The sequence below is a fragment of the Haliaeetus leucocephalus genome, unplaced genomic scaffold (assembly GCF_000737465.1).
Source record: "Haliaeetus leucocephalus isolate CR32 unplaced genomic scaffold, Haliaeetus_leucocephalus-4.0 Scaffold229, whole genome shotgun sequence".
Taxonomy (NCBI): Eukaryota; Metazoa; Chordata; class Aves; order Accipitriformes; family Accipitridae; genus Haliaeetus; species Haliaeetus leucocephalus.
The window spans coordinates 7,055,462-7,074,234 of record NW_010972665.1 but is presented as its reverse complement, the minus strand read 5'-3'; the positions used below and the strand labels follow the sequence as shown (position 1 = coordinate 7,074,234).

The following is an 18,773-nucleotide window of genomic DNA, read 5'->3' as shown; positions in this document are numbered from 1 at the left end:
GAAGCCCGCGGCCACCGAGGAAGGCTCTCGCCTTTTTTATTTTCGACTCGTTCTGTGGTCGAGACGGCCGCGTCCCCCGCCCTGCGGAAGAGGCTGCCCCGCCCCCGGGCCGGGCCGAGGCAGCTCGGCTGCGGCCCGCCCGTCCTCGCAGCCGCCTTTCCTGCCCCCTCGGACTTTCGGAGCGAGAACCGGCAGGCCAGGGACAGCGCTTTCAGGGTAACGTTAAAGGCGCAGTCGAGCTTCCCCTGGAAAGCCAGAAGGCGAAGGAAGGAAAAAAATAATAAAATTACCCCGAAGAGTACCTCGAGTCTTCAGGCGTCCCAGGGCTTTTCAACCTCTCTTCCGAGGTGCCGAGAAGATAGGAGGGAAAGGAAGGGAAGGAGTGGCCGAGTCGCGGTGTTCAGACCCATGTGGTGAGCCAGCGACAGCTCACACCTGAGGCGGTCACCGCCGGCCGGTGGGCCGTCCCCCCCTCCCCTGTCTGGCCTAGCTCCTAACTGCGGCCCACTGCTCCCGTTCCCTTTCTCGATCTCCCTTGACACGGAGAAACGCTTCTGTCACCTTCACTCTCTTCCTCGTATACAGAGCAAAACTATTTTCTTCAGTGCCTCGTACATTCGTGTGCAGGAAGGCAAGGCTAAGGAAGGTAGTCAACACCAGAGGCATCATTGCAGGCCTTCTCATACTCTTTACAATTCCTTCACCCGCTGCAGGGCTTGGACTTTGGGGACTTCCTTATTCCCCCTGCATCAGGAACGAGTGCTGCTCACGAGGACAGCAGCAAACCTACCGAGTGCTCCGCTACAGGGAGGAAGGAACTGTTGAGCAATTAAATGATGTGAGCTTAGTGCTTCTCTTTTGTGATAATTCGCCACTAGGTCAAGGCCAACAACCAAAACCATGCTAGAATCAATATGGCATAAATGCACAGTTCCCCTCACCCACACCCATCTGAAGTAAGAGAAAGCAGATAGACACCAGCGTGTCACCCACCCGCTGGTTGCATTATCAAGACTTCTTCCCATCCCCTACATGCAGTCGTTCAAAGAAATGTAAAAAAAAAAAGGGGGGGGGTTGGTGGTGTTGCAGGCCCCCTCAAGCTTGCTCGTGGCTTCTTAGAAATGGAAGTAAAATTGAATTGACTGGTAAAGCTGAAAGAAGATGCTAGAAGAAGAATCAGCTAAATTTTAGGGAGGATCCAAGTGAGGAAGGGGAGCTAGGAAAGGTCATTGGATTATCAGGTGGTAGAAAGAACTATAAGAGATCCTTTCTCCAACTCAGAAGTAGTTATCTTACAGAGCACTGAGTCACATCTTCAGAAAGTCCAGAGCCAAGGCAGAAAGCTCCAGTGTGCTGCTTCTGTAAGAGATGGGAAGACAGAGGGTAAAATAGTAACTGCTAAGATTCAGCAGGGGAAATGGGAAATTCAGCAGCTTTATTATGTAAGGACTGTGGAATTAGGAAGGGCATTCATCAGTAAAATAAGGTTCTCTTGCAATTTAAAATAGTCTTGTAAAATGGTTAGTGTTAGCAGTTCACAGAACAGTTGAATTGACTGCGTTCACTGTTAGCACAGAGATAGTTCAAACAACCTATGTCCCATTTATTTGCCTTTGACATTATCTCAGTTCTGTGTGCTTCACTGTGTTGCCAAGAAAATTAGGGTAAAAATCTCATCCATCACAGTAACATTAACTGTGATTTCCAGAAACCTCCCTGCATAAATAGAAATTTATTCCATTGAAAAGTTGTATTTGATGATAATGATAACGCAGAGCAGATACAGTGGAACTGGTGAATACCTTGGTCATGCCATTTTCCACCAACTACTCCTCATAACGGATCGCTCATTAATTTCAGGAAATGTTTTGTAGTGGTCAGAGGAAAAAGCCTTGACAAACCATACATGAACATCGGCCTGCACAAGTTCACTAAAAAGTCAGATTTTCCATTTTCATTCCGGCAGTATTATTACACCCTTTTACTGCTGAAGTTACTGTCCTTTAAAAGTCTTCTAATTTGCCCTAGCACTTAGTTAAAGTCGGAATTATCACGTGGTTTTGATAATTATGAGGTTGAGAGAGAAAGGGGGGTGCAGGGAAAAAAGCCCACAGAAGCTACTGAGAGAATTTAAACTTCAAATAAATCAGTAGCTGGACCTAAAAGAGAAAGTAGAAATATTTTAGGGAAAACCTTTATAACATTTTCGAGATCAATTAGAAGAAGAATAAATTAGGCTGGAACTATTCAGGTATCAAAATTGGAGTGGATTAGACTGAATCAGCGATTTAACTTTACTCATCATGTCTCCACAGCATTTTCTCCATCTCCCCAGCTCCCTCCACTGTTACCAAGTGGCTATTGCACCTGTCTACTCTAGCTCCGCTAAATCAACCTCTGACAGAAGTCTGTGGGATAATGGGAGCCACTCACACACTGGCAGTATCTAAAATTAATATTACTAAAACATAAGACATTAGTAAGGATTACAGTAAGCCTGTTACTAATTTATTCCTGCCACACTCATTTAGAAATATCTGTATACCATAGACTGTATCATTCAATACAGTATATCCTTCCTTTATGTCTTACATTAAAAAGGAAAACGTCCACACAAGTAAAAAGATGGCAGGAGACTTTTCTAACAGCTTTCTTCTAGCCTAATTGGAATCTACAGTAGTCTGTTCCTGGCATCTTTGTTACGCAAATCTTTTACCGCAGAAAAAACCTCTGGTTTACTGCTGACCTTCATTTTGGCTGGGGTAGCAGTGACATCCAGCGGTTCAGAGAGAAAAAGAGATCTGCTCATTCTTTTCTTCCTACCGTGCATCACAGGCAACGCATCAGAAAATGGCAGGGATCCCTTGGCATTACCTTCTCTTCGTGGATATTCGCAAACGGCACCAACTGCAGGCAGTGGGAATGGATAACCCACACGGGGAAACAAAAATGCAGAACAGGAAATAAACAGAAAACACCTTCTGCGGCAGACCATCTTTCTAATGGTTTTAAAAGGACACCACAGATAGGAAATGTAATCAGTATTTTTAAAAGTTCAAGTAAAAAGCACCTTCCTATATTACACCTACCCCATTGACTTCACAGCATTTTCCTTCTTAAAATTTATTAACCCTGCTTTTGTGCTGAAAAAAAAGATGAACAGGCTTACAAACAAGGGAGAATTGACTGAAGAGAAATTACTATAGGTGAGTTTTGTTTCTCAAGCCCAGAACAAACAAACTTTCAATTATTAAGAGTCTCCAGTAACTAGCTGAGTGTTGAACCGTGATGTGATATTCAAGGCACTGAGAAGTGATTTAGATTTTGTGTACATGTTGTGTTAAAAGAAAAAAAAAATCAAAACATTAAATGCATATAAGGAACTGGGCCAGCAGAGGTAGCTGTTGATACAACAAAATCAACAACTATGAAATTTTTTTTAAAAATGAACATTCTACATTCAAAGAAGAAAACATTTTTTATAAAAGTCAGACCTTGCAATCTCCAACATTGGAAATTCACTTCGAATTCATTTGTTCCTCCTTTACTATTTTGCTGTCATTTTTACTTCTTCAAGACTGCCCATTTCCAATTCCGATTAGCTGTTCCTAGCTCCTAGGCACCACGTATTTTCTGTCCTCTCCATTTGTATTTTGTCAACATGGAGTTCAGAATGGATGAGTCAACTCCAAATAAACCCAAGGTTGGCCTAAAAAAAGATCAATTTTATCAATAATAATTCTTCAGAACATTTTCAAATACCATTTGGACATTTTATGGCTCCAGATTTTGATTTGATCTCTGAAAGACAGGGTTAGAAAACTTTGAAATGTGTGTAAGCTTACATAGCTTTCGACTCAAAAAGTACACTGTCCCGCTAGCTGTTTACGGGAACTGTCACTGTTAACAGTAGGAAAACACTCTCCCAGACCTAGGTCTGACATGGTTACCGTATATATGCCTTTGCTGAAGCTGACAAGAGCAGAGAACTTTCAGTCTTCATGAGTATTTTAATAAACACCCTCAAAAGGACTTCATGGGTCTTTCTAAAAATGTTTCTACACTAAAGGACCATTTCATCATGTTGTAGCATTAGTGATTTGTATGTTTAACAGCCCTTGTACTCCAGCTAAACATTCTAAATGCTGAACATGACGGCTTCCTGCTTCCGTTTCCAAGATCACAAAACAGTCCCTTTGGGTGGGCTAACAGCAGGGCTGCAATGCTGTGCCATCCTCCTCATCATCTAGGACTTCCTGCAGTCTGACAAAAGAACCAGCGGCCAGATCTGACAGAGTGGGTGAAATTCAATTGCACATACACAGAATTGTTAAGTAGATGCTCTCCAGATTTAGCAGGTTCTAATAGGACTTCACTTTATCTTAAATATCTTGGAATTTATTTGGGTTCCATCCCATTCTCCAAGGACTGTTTATGCCTTTCACATTTCATGTTTATACGAAATGCTCAAACAGCCCTTGGAACAAGGCCTGAAATCCAGGTCTAAGATCAGCACCTTCTTTGCCTGTCTCTGCACAAGATCTGTTCTCTGCAAATGGCAAAGCTTTCCAGTTCCCACTGGAAAGAAAACTCAAAACTCTACAGGAGCCATGCTCCAGAATTCTCATCCTGTTGTAAGAAAGATCTTTGTTGTTAGTACCGTCTTGCAACTGTAAGAAAGAGCAGCTCACACCCATCTCTTTTAGCATCTTTTGTGTTTCCTACCACTTGCACTCCAAAGTAACAATACACCTACTGCAGACAAGTGGCCACTTACACAATGCTTTGAACTTCGCAGATTTGTAGAGGAAGAGTTTTAGGTGCCTTGTGTCAGGCAAGCACTCATGATACAGGTACTTCCTTTCAGTGGTAAAACCCAGGACAAAAAGCCCTCAAGCACAACTGTTCATTTCATGGAGCAAACTTTTGACAGCTGTCTGGCTGCTCTGGATGCCATTCAGAAGAGCCCACCTCCAGCCAGTTATTTTACGCCTTTAAGCACCCAATAGCTTTTTGGCACCATCTTATGGGCACACTTACCCAGGTAGCTCAGAACATGGAGACAATACATGGTTCTCTGCACCTGTCCATGACTCCTTGGAGAGCCTTTATAAAGTCCGTATCATGTAGTCAATTTGCTGTAGACTTTGCTGCTCTGCTCTCCAAACTCCTGTTCCTTCCTCCATCCCCCAAAACAGTCAAACACAAATTTCACCTAACCGTAGCATACCTAAGTCCAATTTCCATTTAGTTTTCAAATGAAACATCTCTGTGAACATATGAATCACCCAAATTCCTCACTGCTAGTGTTGTTTCAGGGAACTGTGAAGAACAGACTCTGAAGAGCACATAAACACTTTTAGTTAAAATTAGTTCTGCCTGGACATAAATACTTAAAGAAAAAAAAAGGTCAGAATTTCATCCATAATGATGTGATTTTAAAGTCTGTATAACTGATTTAACACAGACCAAGGCCAGGCCTCAGTGTTTGTGAAGTTTTAAGAGTTTGGGGGATTTAGGTTTCATACAGTAAGCATCATGCATGACCATTTTTTTGCACACAGCTCAACAATACAGATGGATAGGCACTGGCACATAGAGCCAAAATAGGCATATTACCAAAGTTTCAGAGGTGCAAAGCATCCCTGCCCTCAGTAGCAATGATACATGAAGGTTTCATTGATTTTAAGGTCAAAAGAAAGCAGAATGACAGTTCAGACTGACATGCTGCCAGGACAAAAGAATCCTTCCCTTTAATTCTTCTGCTGGCTTAGTACATTCTAGCCTGCGCATTTTTCCGAAGTCACCTAACCTTTTATATACACCAGCTAACGAAGGATACGTAACACTTGATAATCCTCTCTAGATGCAATGTTAAAATTTTGTTTAGACTTTGAAACATCAGCACATTTGGAAAATTCATGCTGTCATGCTCATACTTCAGTCTAGGCACATATATTTGGCTATGTATGGTACTGGGTCTCATGGATCATATTGTGCAACACTACATCTATTTTTAGGAGTAACAGCCCAGTCATTCTACTGCAGAACACAAGCCAGGGTGGAAACTCTACCTAATCTGCTCTCTGATATTGTTCCCTTTTCTTTTAGAATCTTAAAACACGAGAAGGAACTTGCCCTCATGCCACAATTATCTTCTGAAATGAACATTAGATGCCTTCAATCTTCATTGCAGGGAATCACACAAAGAGCTGGAAGATCAAGAGCCAGTAGTTAACTAACAAGAAACTTAGTAGGTAGACATAGTGGCACATCTTGAATGCAGAATCTCAGAATAATCTAGACAGACAGGATTTAGTCTTCTAGAAACACAGATGTGTTTACATGTTAATGAAAAAGCAAAAAGCGAAGGCATTTCATTTACGTAAAGTTTTATTAACCTTCAACCTCAGCTGGTACTCCATTACTCCAGCCTTAGAGTTTTGCTCCCCTAGGTAGACAAGTTTTCAGCTGACTGTCTGTCTCTGACTGGAAACATCTAGGCTAGGTCAGATTTTAGACCCAGCCTTTCATTAATACAGTCAGACACAAAAGAGCAGTTGAAATCCTGACCACCTGAAAGGCTGCAAAGCCTGCAGGAGGATTTTCATCATTTTCTATGCTTGAATAGAGAATCTTTCTTCTGCGTTGATCACTAAATAGTTAAGAAGCAATTAAAATGCATGTTCAAGAAACAGATGCATTCTACATTTCAAGCTGTGATCAGAAATATGCGCAACTATTTTTCCGCTTATGAAGCTTGTGGTTTTATCTTCTCAGCAGCTTCAAGGACAGATGGAAGGCTGACTTTGTCTCCAAATTCTTTCTCACGATGCTCCAGTAAAACACCCTAGTCAAAGACACAAGAGAGAAATTCATACACTAGTCTCCCCCACAGGAGATCAACTGACCAGCAACTGAACAATTCCAGAAAAGAAACTTTTGGTCTCACAGGAGACATAAAAGCCTCCTAGATGGCCTGTAGTACCTGTGTTCCTGCCCCAATCACGTAGACTCCTCCCAGGGTGAATCCTTCTCCTTCCAGGTTACCACTATATCCACTTTTCCAGGCACGGAAGAAATTTTGCCAGACTCCAAAGCGGAAGAAGCCTGACATCATCATTTTTCGTCTACGTGGTCCATAGAAGCCCTTCTGCAGGGAAACAGAAAATACCTCAGCAAACACAGTGAAAAGGACTTTTCCTCCCAAATGAAATTTAGGAAACCAGCCAACCCTGTATCCAAGAAAGGTCACAACACACAAAAGCTAACCAGGCAGAACTAAAAAGAAATTGCGCCTGAAATAACTTCTTTAAGGCATTACCTAACCACTTACATCCACGCAGCCAACTAGTGGTACTGCCACCATTCATGTGGATTTTAAGCTAATCCACAGGTATTTAAGCCCTATATATATCTACATCCCTATTGCTGACAACAAGGGTCCTTTGTGATAAAGATATTTTTTCTTATTTTTGAAGTATGGCAATAAAAATGCTGGTAAAGAGGTAACAGTGGTGCCAAGTCCTGAAACTTTATCAGCAATCTGTTTTGGGGGTTTTTTTGGGGGTGGGGGTGGGGTGTTGGTTTGCATTTTTTTTTAAATCAGCCTGATTCTTTCACACAGGCAGAGTGATGAAGGAAAATAAAGGTATCTTCTAGTTGATTTTGAGTATTACGTATTCTTTTTCCTTCAGAAGCCAAATGATTTCTAAAGGCATCTTCTGGGTTAAGAAGTAAGCCAGGGCCATGGTTTTGTAAGACATGAGACTGGCAATACAGCATGTGACAGTGTACTGGGACAAGCCACATTACTGCAATTTGGCCTGTACATCATGAATTAATTATGTCTGTCACCTTCAGACCTTGATTCATACATCATAAACATCAGCAAGTCACACAGCCAGTGGAAGAAAGGAATAAAAATTAATAGGCCACATTGTTTACCTGTTAAAGGGGAGGGGAGGAATAATCCTGCAACAGCATGTTATCGGTGCATAGCTACAGAACAGTTTGTAAGCTGAGCAGGAGAGATAGATATATATAGAAACGCAAAGCTAATTAACTTCTTAAACTACAATGCTGCTAAAACCTTTTTCATTCAGACCATGTTCTATCTGTATTATTTATACAAGCTCTTCAAAGAGGACATTCATAAGCTTGTTTTTAAACAAAAGAACACCGACTTCACTATACCTTTTCATCCAGAAAGATTTCTCCTTTGAAATAATGCTGAAAATCCTCCACTTCAGTCCCTATCTTCTCTTTCACAACAGCATAGAGAGGGACACCCAGCTTGGACAGCTGAGGTTTCAGAGAGGAGAGCTCAGAAGCCTCCTAAGAAAGGAAAAAAACCCAAACATTTCAGGCGGTAAATGGAGGTTGGAAAGCTTCACCTTGAATTTCAAGAGCATCAGAAACATACATAAATTCTAGCTTGAGCCACAAAACAGAAACAGATCTGTAAATCAGACATTTAAGCTAGCTCTACTCCTAGGCAGGTATTCACTGGATTTACTAGAATTTTCTTCATTAAGCAGAGAGGAAGGAGATTTTTTTGAGCATTTACTGGATAAAATATTACAATCCTGGAGAAAACATATTCTTAACTCAGAGCTGTAGATATACCTTGTCTGTGCTAGGGCTTCAACTATCTTTTAAAGTGTTTACGGAACAGTACAAAGATACTGCCTGCACATCACTTAACTTTCCCAGGCCAGAATTTCTAATCTTTTTTTCCAAGTAGAAATACATCATTATCAGCCCTTTTGCAAAGTATTTTGAGAGCTCTGTGCAGCAGCAGGCTATACAAGTCCAGAACAAGGAATGGACTGAAGATGCGTTCTCCTTCCTAGATCCTCCAGTGAAAATAATCATGGAATTTCTTCATACACCTTCAGTATCCCAGAAGCAATACTGCTTTTTCTGGTGTGTAAGAGTGTAAGGTGTCACCACTCATCAGCTGGGTTTTTTGTTCTGCTGAAGGAATCCCAGCTCCCACAGTCTGTGCAAAGACCTCTGAGGGTTCCAATAGATCAGAGTGCACACTGAAACATGTTTCTTCTCATCTCTGATGGAGAAAGGCCATTTTTACTGGACAAAACTCCTACAAAGAACTCCATGCTTTAAAAAACGGACACAGTCTACATGAACACCCTCAGCCACCTAACCAAAATGCCTTAACTCAAAGGCTTGCAGGACATCTAGAATTTACCAAGTATCAAGTAGCAGACAGATAGGGGTGAACAGACAGGAGAAAAGACATTAGAGAAACACATCAGTAGGTGAAAGGGTAAGGGCAGCTTTCTAGTTCACCACTCCATCTTTTTCAGAGGAAATGAAAAAGGATGAATCAGCATCACAAGCAAACACAGAGTAGTGAGCAGTGAGAGTGTCCTGGTTTCGGCTGGGATAGAGTTAATTTTCTTTCCAGTAGCTGGTATAGCGTTATGTCTTGGATTCAGTATGAGAAGAATGTTGATAACACACTGATGTTTTTAGTTGTTGCTAAGTGGTGTTTATACCAAGTCAAGGATTTTTTTCAGCTTCTCATGCCCAGCTAGCAAGAAGGCTGGAGGGGCACAAGAAGTTTGGAGGGGACACAGCCAGGACAGCTGACCCAAACTGGCCAAAGGGATATTCCATACCATGAGCAATTGCACTGTCCATCACTTGTTTTGTATATTCCAATCCTTTTATTACTATTGTAATTTTATTATTGTTATTATTATTAGTTTCTTCCTTTCTGTTCTATTAAACCGTTCTTATCTCAATCCACGAGTTTTACCTTTTTCCCTCCGGTTCTCTCCCCCATCCCACTGGGTAAGGGGAAGAGAACGAGCAGCTGCGTGGTGCTTAGTTGCTGGCTGGGGTTAAACTATGACAGAGAGTTAAAGGATCATAGCTTACACTTGTTAGATTTTTCCCCTCTTTTCTGTTCTTAAAGATCTGGTAATTATTTTCTGTTTTCCCTCAACAAAATGCCTTATGATCTTCCTAAAAGGGGTGGTTAATAACAATTTTATCTGGGATTTTCTATATAGTTCAAAACTCTCATAACCAACAAAAAAAAAAAACAAAAAAGATCTGTATTGCGACCTAGCACATCTGAGAACTGATGCTAGTGCAGTGGGGTCCCCTGTAAAGCCAGAAATCACTGTCTCTGGAGAGACAGCAATACCATCAAACCTTGATTAGCCTTTTGGAGAAAGGCACTTCAGCAGTTTGGTGGGGTTTATTTCATGTCTTCTTGCTTGGCTTTTAGGAGGGGAGAGAGCAGGAATGATGTAAGAGCATAGTTAAGTTTTAAAAATTCTCAAGAGATTAGACTTCAAGCAGCATCTTGGCACTAGACCTGATTTGCTTTGCTTTACTGCTAGTTAAAAATTATACAAGAGAAAACAAAAAAGTTTATTTTTGTGGGCAAATCATATCACATAACAGCTGTACAGCTTTACCATGGGGCTGTGACCATTTCATCTAGTCTGTGAAACTGTTTTCTTGTTTTTGTAAAAAGCAGACAAGCACACCCTAGCAGAATACCTCCTCTCTCCACCAAGGCAGGGACAACCCAAAAGAACAATTCCCATTTCAGTTTGTCCCTCTGATACTATGGCTCTTCTGCTATTTTAGACTGCTTGAGTTGATACCTACAACATTTAGCAAGCCCATGGCACTTTCACAATGACTGGAGCATTGGATCATTACCTGGCCAGATCCAGACTGTGAGATGTAGAAGTGCAGTCCTGTTAAAGATAGTCTATCTTAAATAACAAAAAGGGAAACTGATGATTTAGGATGCAGATTATAAAGTTAAAAAAAGTCCATATTTCTTAAGTCTACAGGCCTCAATTCTCAAGGATCCAAAGGCATCATTCCAGTAGGATTTGTGACATCCTCTGCAGTGGATAATGGAAGTGTGTCCTCACCACTGATATCAGGTCAGTGATCTATGAGGCAGAATGGCCACTTTTCAACACCACCACTGTGTCCAGGGAAGTATATATTCCTGGAAGTATATATTCCTTCACAATGCTGTCAACGAGGACAAAATTCAACATCCTTTCCAAGGTGTAAGATAGTGGGAACCAAGTGTATTTTGTCTCTTGCAAAAAAAAACCAAACAAAAAAACTACTGCCTGCAAGTTAACAGGTATGGCAAGTCACCTGTATTGAACCATTCCACCAGCTCAGAGTCAGCAACACTGGGGAAAGAAGCAGCTTTCATACTACAAAGAAACATTAATGGGCAAAAAAAAAGGGGGGCAACTGAAGTGTTCTTAGGAGAACTCACAAAAATGCTTTGAGTGTACAACAATCAAAAATAACTTCAGTTCAGACAATTTAAAAGCTTTTTCAAACACTTTCACAATTAAAATACAAAACAATTCTTTGTCCTAATTAGCTGATCAGTAGTGTGACTGCCTCTGCTAAAAATTTGAATTTTTGAACCAAAAATAAGAATTAGAAAATTAAATTTCTCTCTCCTCAAAACCACAATTCTTTGAATTGGGTTCTTTATTTCTACTTAGGAAGTCAGCATTGAAAAAAAAAAAAATCATTAATGAATTCCTGTCTGACTATATTGGAAAGGCACAGTCAGGCATGCAGCGCTATCTCCTCCTGCCTATGCTACACCTGTTCATAGAGCAAAGTACTTTAATCTTTAACCTTCCATGAATTCTACACATACTTAAGCAGTTACTACTGATGGGAACAGATCCCTTAATGAAGTGGTTGCAATATTAATTACTCCATGTTATAAAGTAGTGAGTAACAACATAATAGCTATTTTTCCCCATAGCTATGAGAAAAATAATGGCCAAGGTGTAAGTTATGGCCGTTCCCAGGCACACAGTACATTCAAATCTTATTTTAAGTATCTACTCCCACCTCCGTCCAAGGAGCCTAATGCCAACTTAAGGATCAAATTTTGTTTTCCCACCCGCCTTGTTATGGAACAGTAACTCCTTGTCTTCAGACTCCTTAGCTTCCTGACTCATGTTCAGCATCTAGAACAGCAAGAGACTCCCCTTTATGTACACCTTTTTTTTGCTGATGAGCTTTATCTGATGGCTTTCTGCCAGTCCAGTCTTGGGCTGCTTTTGACCAGAGACTACCCGATCACAGAGATTTATTTTGGACATATGGAACACGACTAGCTCATAAGACTCATTACCAATTGGATTTTGTGTAATCTCCCTTTCTAGATACCATAGGCTAGGTCCCTGGTAGATGTAAAAAATAATTTATTTAAAGGGAATCTATGCAAGTAGAGCTCAACTCTTCCTTATTAATCCCCAAGCCCATTAAGTACCTCTCTGCACAAAAATCATCCAGGTCTTCGCACAGCCATGATCACTGCACCATTCTTCTTCCATAGTTCACCTGCTTTGAATGTTCTTTGTTCTGTTTATACAGGAGAAACAGCATCAACAATAATATCAGCCATTCTTGTTTATATCGATTAATGCTTTAAGGACCAACATAAAGCACTGCAGAGAATTCCACATTCAAATACAGTTTTATCAGAAAAAAAATCTATATGCCTAACAGGTTGTTATTGCTTTATTGATTTTTAGAAGTGTGTCATGTTTCATCCAGAAATACCAGTTTTGGTTGCTCTTCCTTCACCAGAATTATCAGCTATCAATGACACCCAACTACGTGTTATAACTAGGAAAGACTAAGAAAAACTCTTCCCACCCTGGCTTTACAAAGGTTCTTATAAAAGCCCAATTATTGAAGAATGTGGGCTGAAACACCCAGAATCTTACCTGATCCCAAAGTTTTTAGCTCTATCTCCTCTAAAAACTCCAACGTAGCCTTTTCTGGCTTGGACAAAAATAAGTCAGTGTTAGCAAGGACGATCCCTGTCACAGCTGCACCAATGGCCCCAAGACCAACAGACCACATGCCCATGGTGAAGATCCCAAAGTCAGGCAGGAAGGACATTTCTGGAAAGAGAAAGAAGAAAGCAGATCTAACACTGGACATCAATGATGCCAGACCAGGAGGAACTGGATTAAAACAACAACTAAAAGCTCACACAGATATTTTTGGTTTAACTGGAGATGATCTGTGTATTTATTAATGTACTGAACTGGGTTTTAGAAGATCTAGATTACATTCCAGTTCTGTGCCTGACTCACATCAAAACTTTTAACAAGATATTCTTACCTTTTCCTGCTACCGGACTGACAAAAATATTCATGATTAAAGTGCTCAGATGCAATGGGGAGAAAGATGATTGAAGTATATGTGTGTAATAAAAAGCCTCTAACAAGATGATCTCTATGTTAGCCAGTAACTTAAATTATTACAGTAAGACAGTGGTTTCTTTCAAAAAAAGAAGCGTTTGTAGATTAAATGTTTTTTTCCCCCACTAATCTATATTAAACAGTGAACTTCATAAATATACCACAGAAGACTTAAAAAAAAAAAAAAATCTATATCTGGTTCACCATAACTGGTAACCTTTCCTGTTCCTTACAGTTCCACACTAGAACCAAAGCAGATACCAAGCCAAAATTAGAGCTCATCAGTCATGCCTGTAGGCAGAAATATATAGATTTGCAACCATTTTATTAGACACAGTGATCCAACATTACAAACACGCCCTGGACAGGACCTTCTATATGCTAACCAATTTCCACTCCGGCTAAAGCAGAAATGACATCAGGAACAAACAACTTAAACTCACACCCATCAGTTAGAACTGACAGATAACATTGCAATTGGAAGCCATTACATATGCATGCTCAAGACTTATACAAACACTGCTTGTTGTTAGCAGTGACTCTAGTTCGGTGGCAATTTTATTTAACCACCATCCATCCACATATCCCCCACAGCCCAATCCTGACACTTGCACATGTTTCACAAGCGTGGGAAGGGCTGACAGCGACCTTCCAGTGAGGCACTATCAGTTATGAGGATGCAGGAAAGCACACTTAGCCCTGCCTCATGGACAAAATTCAAGATCCAGCTCTGAGCAATAACTGGTACAAGAGTCATTGGAGTTTTGGCAGTATAAGAAGTCAGTGTACACTTACATCACAACAGTTATGTGTTACAAAGGGGTGTAGGTTTGCATTCACCCAACTTTAGTATTATACAATACGAAGAACTGAAATTTTTCCAGAGCCATCTGCAAAACCCTATTCCCTGATAGACTGTTTTGGTAAATATTGCCCTCTGTATATACTTTTGTATGGGAGAGAGTTTTTTTCCCCTCATAAATATAGGAAAATATTACTGTTTTGAACTGTGACTGGCAATAAACCAGAGACACACATTATCTTTAACCCCACAGCTAGCTGTTGCCAGAATTCAGAAAGTAAGAACCAGAAGCAGCTCCTTGCTTTTGTGCCCAGAATTTTCTGGGAAAAAATCCCTTTCCATCCTTAAAACTAGCTCCAGCATACTGACAAACAAATAGAACCAACTGCCTACCTGCAGAAATAGCTAGAAAACATTCTGAAAAAAAGATCGCTCTGTTCTTCTAACAGCGTGCTTGGTTCCAAGGAAGGCAGTATCACAGTATCTAGAAACATGAGTAATCCATGATCCCAAGCAGGAAACAAGGCTAGTTTACACAAACATAACACAGATAAGAGAACAGATTCTCCCCCATTTCACCACTTATTTCTAACCAAGGGAAACCTTCCTTGACCATATCTGCTTTCTCTAGATACTTTTTTTCAAACATAAAGTCATACCGTAATGACAATTTTTTGATATCTGCCTCTGACTCATATCAGAGACCATTCTGACCCCAGCCTTTGGAATGACCAAAATGTAACTCAAAATGTTTTGCTGTAATGCAGCAATATCCTTGTGTTAAGACTTAAAATCTCTGTGGCATACCCAAAAGGCTATAGCGCTGCTCCCTTCCCAGAGTTTGATTATCTAACTATTCTTTAGACTTTAATCTTGTCTGGTCAAGAATTATGTTTTTCTCTTAATTCTTAGTTACAAGAGGAGAGGGGGGGTAAAATCCAAGTATTTATCCCTTGTGCACGTCATTTGTGTACAAAAATGTTGCCAAATTTGTGGCAACTAACTGCTTAATGAGTAGTTCTCACATAGCTTTTTATTTTTATTAGCATTATTACTATTGTTAGCATCATTAGCACAACTAAAAGCCAGCTTCCAGCCAGTGGTAGTTGATGCTTAGTCAACACATCTCTTTAGTTTAGTTGGGACTCTTTGGTTTCCAGTCAGTGACAAAAAAACCCTATTCAAATACGTGAATCTTTTGCTATTTAAAAAAACAGGGGAATGGAAGAAGCAGCTCTACATGGTGGTACCGAAATTCCTCCCCTGCTGAGCAAACACCAGTGAGCCACTCTGAAAAATATGTATAGGAAACAGCAGTCAGGATTATTAAAACATTTGCTAACGAGACAGGCTGAGCCCTGACACATCTATGTCATTGAACCCCAAGTGAAGAGACTAAACAGAGAACAGCTGACCATTTGCAACTAGCAGCTTCAGTTCTATTTAGCTGCTGTTTATTAAGGAGATCTGAAGCTCAAAATAACTTCACAACCCTTCACCCCACCTTAAAATACAAATGCTACTGCCTTGTGATCAAACTCTGTGAGTTTTTCAACATCAAAGACAATCCACAGTAAGAAGATACAACAAATGAATCGTGTAAGCGATAATCCAGGAGGAGAAGACAAAACAGGGCATCCCGTAAGCCTTTAAATTTAGGTGCACGCACTCACCAGAACCCATGCAGCCTGCACAAGCATCAGCCACCACCAGCTCCCCCTGAATGCAAGCGTCGGCAGAAGAGACAAACTGTGCTGCCACGGGTGGCAAGTGGGCAGGACTAGGCAGGAGTCCAGCGCTGGAGCCTTTGCCTTTCCGCCAGGACCTGGCTCTCAGAGTCTTTGAGAAATACGTTGCCACAGCCACCCTGCGGCAGTTACGAAAGAACAGCTGTCCAATCCACAGCAAGATTGTTTTAAAGGTATCTTAATCATTCAACTTTTTTTTTTTTTTTAAACTGAACACATCGTTACCCTCTTTATGGGGTGGGTGGGTACAGGGAACAGGAATTAAGAGAAAGCTTTTCTGAAGCTAGGATCACAGCACTAAACTAAGATCTGCATGCTAAACTGTGCTCTTCTGTAGAACTGTGCATTTTTACAATATTTTCTCTATGCTTCAGCCTATTCTACTTCTAACCCCCCTCCCCCCCCAGGCACACTGCATGGCAAAACAATACAAACAACCCTGGAAACAATTAAAAAGCCATCACAATGCATAGCGTTAGAAAATAGTTTCAATATAGACGCTGTACTGGTGAATTAACCCAACATTTCTATGCTCAGTTACCTGCTTTAGTGGCAACATCCCTTTGCTAAAGAGCATCATTTTGTCTGGAACTATCAGATCTGCAAGCTCTCAACTCTGCTAAAACCTCCAGAAAAGAACGAGCACTCCTCTTTACAGAGAGCAGAGGCCAAAGAAAAAAGGAAAAAACCATCTTTTTGTGTGTTTTTTGTGGTGACCACAAGAGATCTCCAAGATAACAGTGAGTTATTTTGTGGTCTGTTAGTACTCAGCTAACCAGAATTTAAACAAGCTTAGTCTTAATCCTGTTTTAAGAGCCAGCTGATGGTCTTCACTTTGTGTCAAGAAGACCAGCTAAAACGTGGTTTTCTAGATGTCTCATTTCCCTCCCACCCACAATCAGAGAAAATTGTCATCAGGAGGATAGCTATCCTTAAACATTTATTTTAGCAGTGTAAACAGGACTATTGCAGCTGTGTCAAAAAAACCTGGAAAGTCTGTGTTTTCAAGTTGTCAGTAAAACTCAGGGTACCACACAGATTTACTTACATAATTTTCCTAAGAAGACAGCTGAGCAAAAGTGGAAACACTCAGTGGGCACTCTCGCAAGCTGGACTGCACTAGCACATAGACCCTAGTCTAAAATGGCTTTGACCATTGCTTATTCTTTCCTTCCCTCCCAACTCCCCCAAGAGGTTCCATATTGAGCCTAAAAATATTTCAGAGCTTTGTCACAACTTGCATATCCCAAACAAGTTGAGCTGATTATTTTTTTATGAGACATTCCCCCCAAAAATGAGTCATATGATTACAAATATCTTTGTAATCTAACTCCTATAAAGAAAATTTACAATTCACAATAACCTGGTAACATGCTCATCAAGATTTCATGAGCTTTTAAATACCATTAAGTATTATAAAATACAGCACCCTAACTGACCTTCAAAATTAGCCCTGCTTTAAGTGTGGATTTGACTGGAGAAACTTCAGAGGTCCCTTCCAACCTAAATTGTCCTTTAAATGCCAAAATCAACGCAAAAAAGAAGCCTCCTAACGTTTCTGATGGCATGAATGTAGGTAATTCTCACAACACCAGGGATTTTTTTCTTTTCACTATTGTAAAGATCCTGTAACAAACCATTCCTTGCGTCAAGAATAAGTCATCTTTTCAGATTTCTTCCCAGTCTGCGCATATTTCATTACTGAATTCAGTACAACACTGCGCTTGGCCCCAGCTAAAGAGAAAGTTGCTGTGTCAAACAAGCAAACCATACTCCTTCCTGTGAAAGGAAGTTAGTTGTTAGACCAAATAATCTCCCCCATTCTGAGACTGTTTTAAAGAAACCCAACAAATCTCAGCAACCCTTTCCTTTTGAGCAAGGGCGAGCAAAGAGCTCTGGTACACCACTTCAGAAATCTTCCGGCTCTCTAGGTGTATTCAGAGGGAAGAGGCAGCTAGATACCATGTATGCATAAATTCAAATCTCTGCTCAATCCGCAAAATGGAGATACCATGGAGATGGGAGGAAGTCCCTGGAGCACAGAACTGCCAAAAGGACTTATGTGAAGATAATACAGGCTAAACTCACTGCTGGGTCTGCTGGGGATCCAGAGCAGGAAAGCCGCACGCTGTGGCAGTCTGCACAGGTGGGGGAAGAAGGGGAATACCAACAGATAATGCAATGATGCAAATCAGTGTTCACCAAAAACACAGCGACCTGCTAGGCAGCGAGTGGTCCCTCCTGTTCCAACGCAGCCATAACTCCTGCAGATTCAAGCTTAAATTATTTTCCCACCTTGTTGGATTCTTAGGCCTTGCCTGTATTTTAACTTTCACGTGCCTCGCGTCACAGAACTCCTAACAGCAAAATTATTTGTTACAAAAGGCAAAACCACAAAATAATCAATATAGGTTTCAACTCCGACCCATAGGGCAGGGGCAGCTCTGTGCATAAATGAGACTAAAGCATTAGTCTCAGCAGATACACCCGGCTGAGAACAATTTCCCCACAACCTGGCCTACCCTTTCTGTCGTCTGCTACGAACCAGGTCTGGCGTGGAAATTGTCTGATGGGGAAATCGTCCCTGTGCCTCCGGAAGGGAAGGCTGGGAGGGCTCCGAACTGGAACTTCAAGCAGCCTGAAGGAGCATTCAGTCAGTGGATTTCTTCAGCACCGCCATCGCACCCCAGACCAAACCGACGCGCTAGGAACGACACGAGGAACGAAGCGCAGCGTGTCGCTGCCTCCGGCCCGTCTCGCTGCGCCCGCTTACACCCTGGTTAAGTCACATAAGAGCGCAGGGGTCAATCGACATATTCGATCACGAGGACAGGCGTAAGCAGGATGCCGCACCGCAAAACGCCGCGGGAAGCGGCAGAGCCCCGACGGCGAGAGCGGCGGGCCAAAGGCCACCACGGCGCTCCTGCGGGGGGCGGGCGGGCAGCTCCGCCCGCGGCGCCCCTC

General features: G+C 41.4%; 1 protein-coding gene across 1 annotated transcript in view; it reads right to left on the bottom strand.

Moving 5' to 3' along the window:
* Nucleotides 1-6,455: 6,455 nt before the first annotated feature.
* FAM213A (family with sequence similarity 213, member A) overlaps nt 6,456-18,773 on the bottom strand; it is a 22,742-nt gene continuing 10,424 nt past the window's right edge. The window contains 5 exon segments of the mRNA XM_010567846.1: nt 6,456-6,850; nt 6,989-7,153; nt 8,197-8,337; nt 12,317-12,408; nt 12,777-12,956. Of these exon segments, the coding sequence (XP_010566148.1) occupies nt 6,752-6,850; nt 6,989-7,153; nt 8,197-8,337; nt 12,317-12,408; nt 12,777-12,954 (675 nt within the window). The 5' untranslated portion in view covers nt 12,955-12,956 and the 3' untranslated portion in view covers nt 6,456-6,751.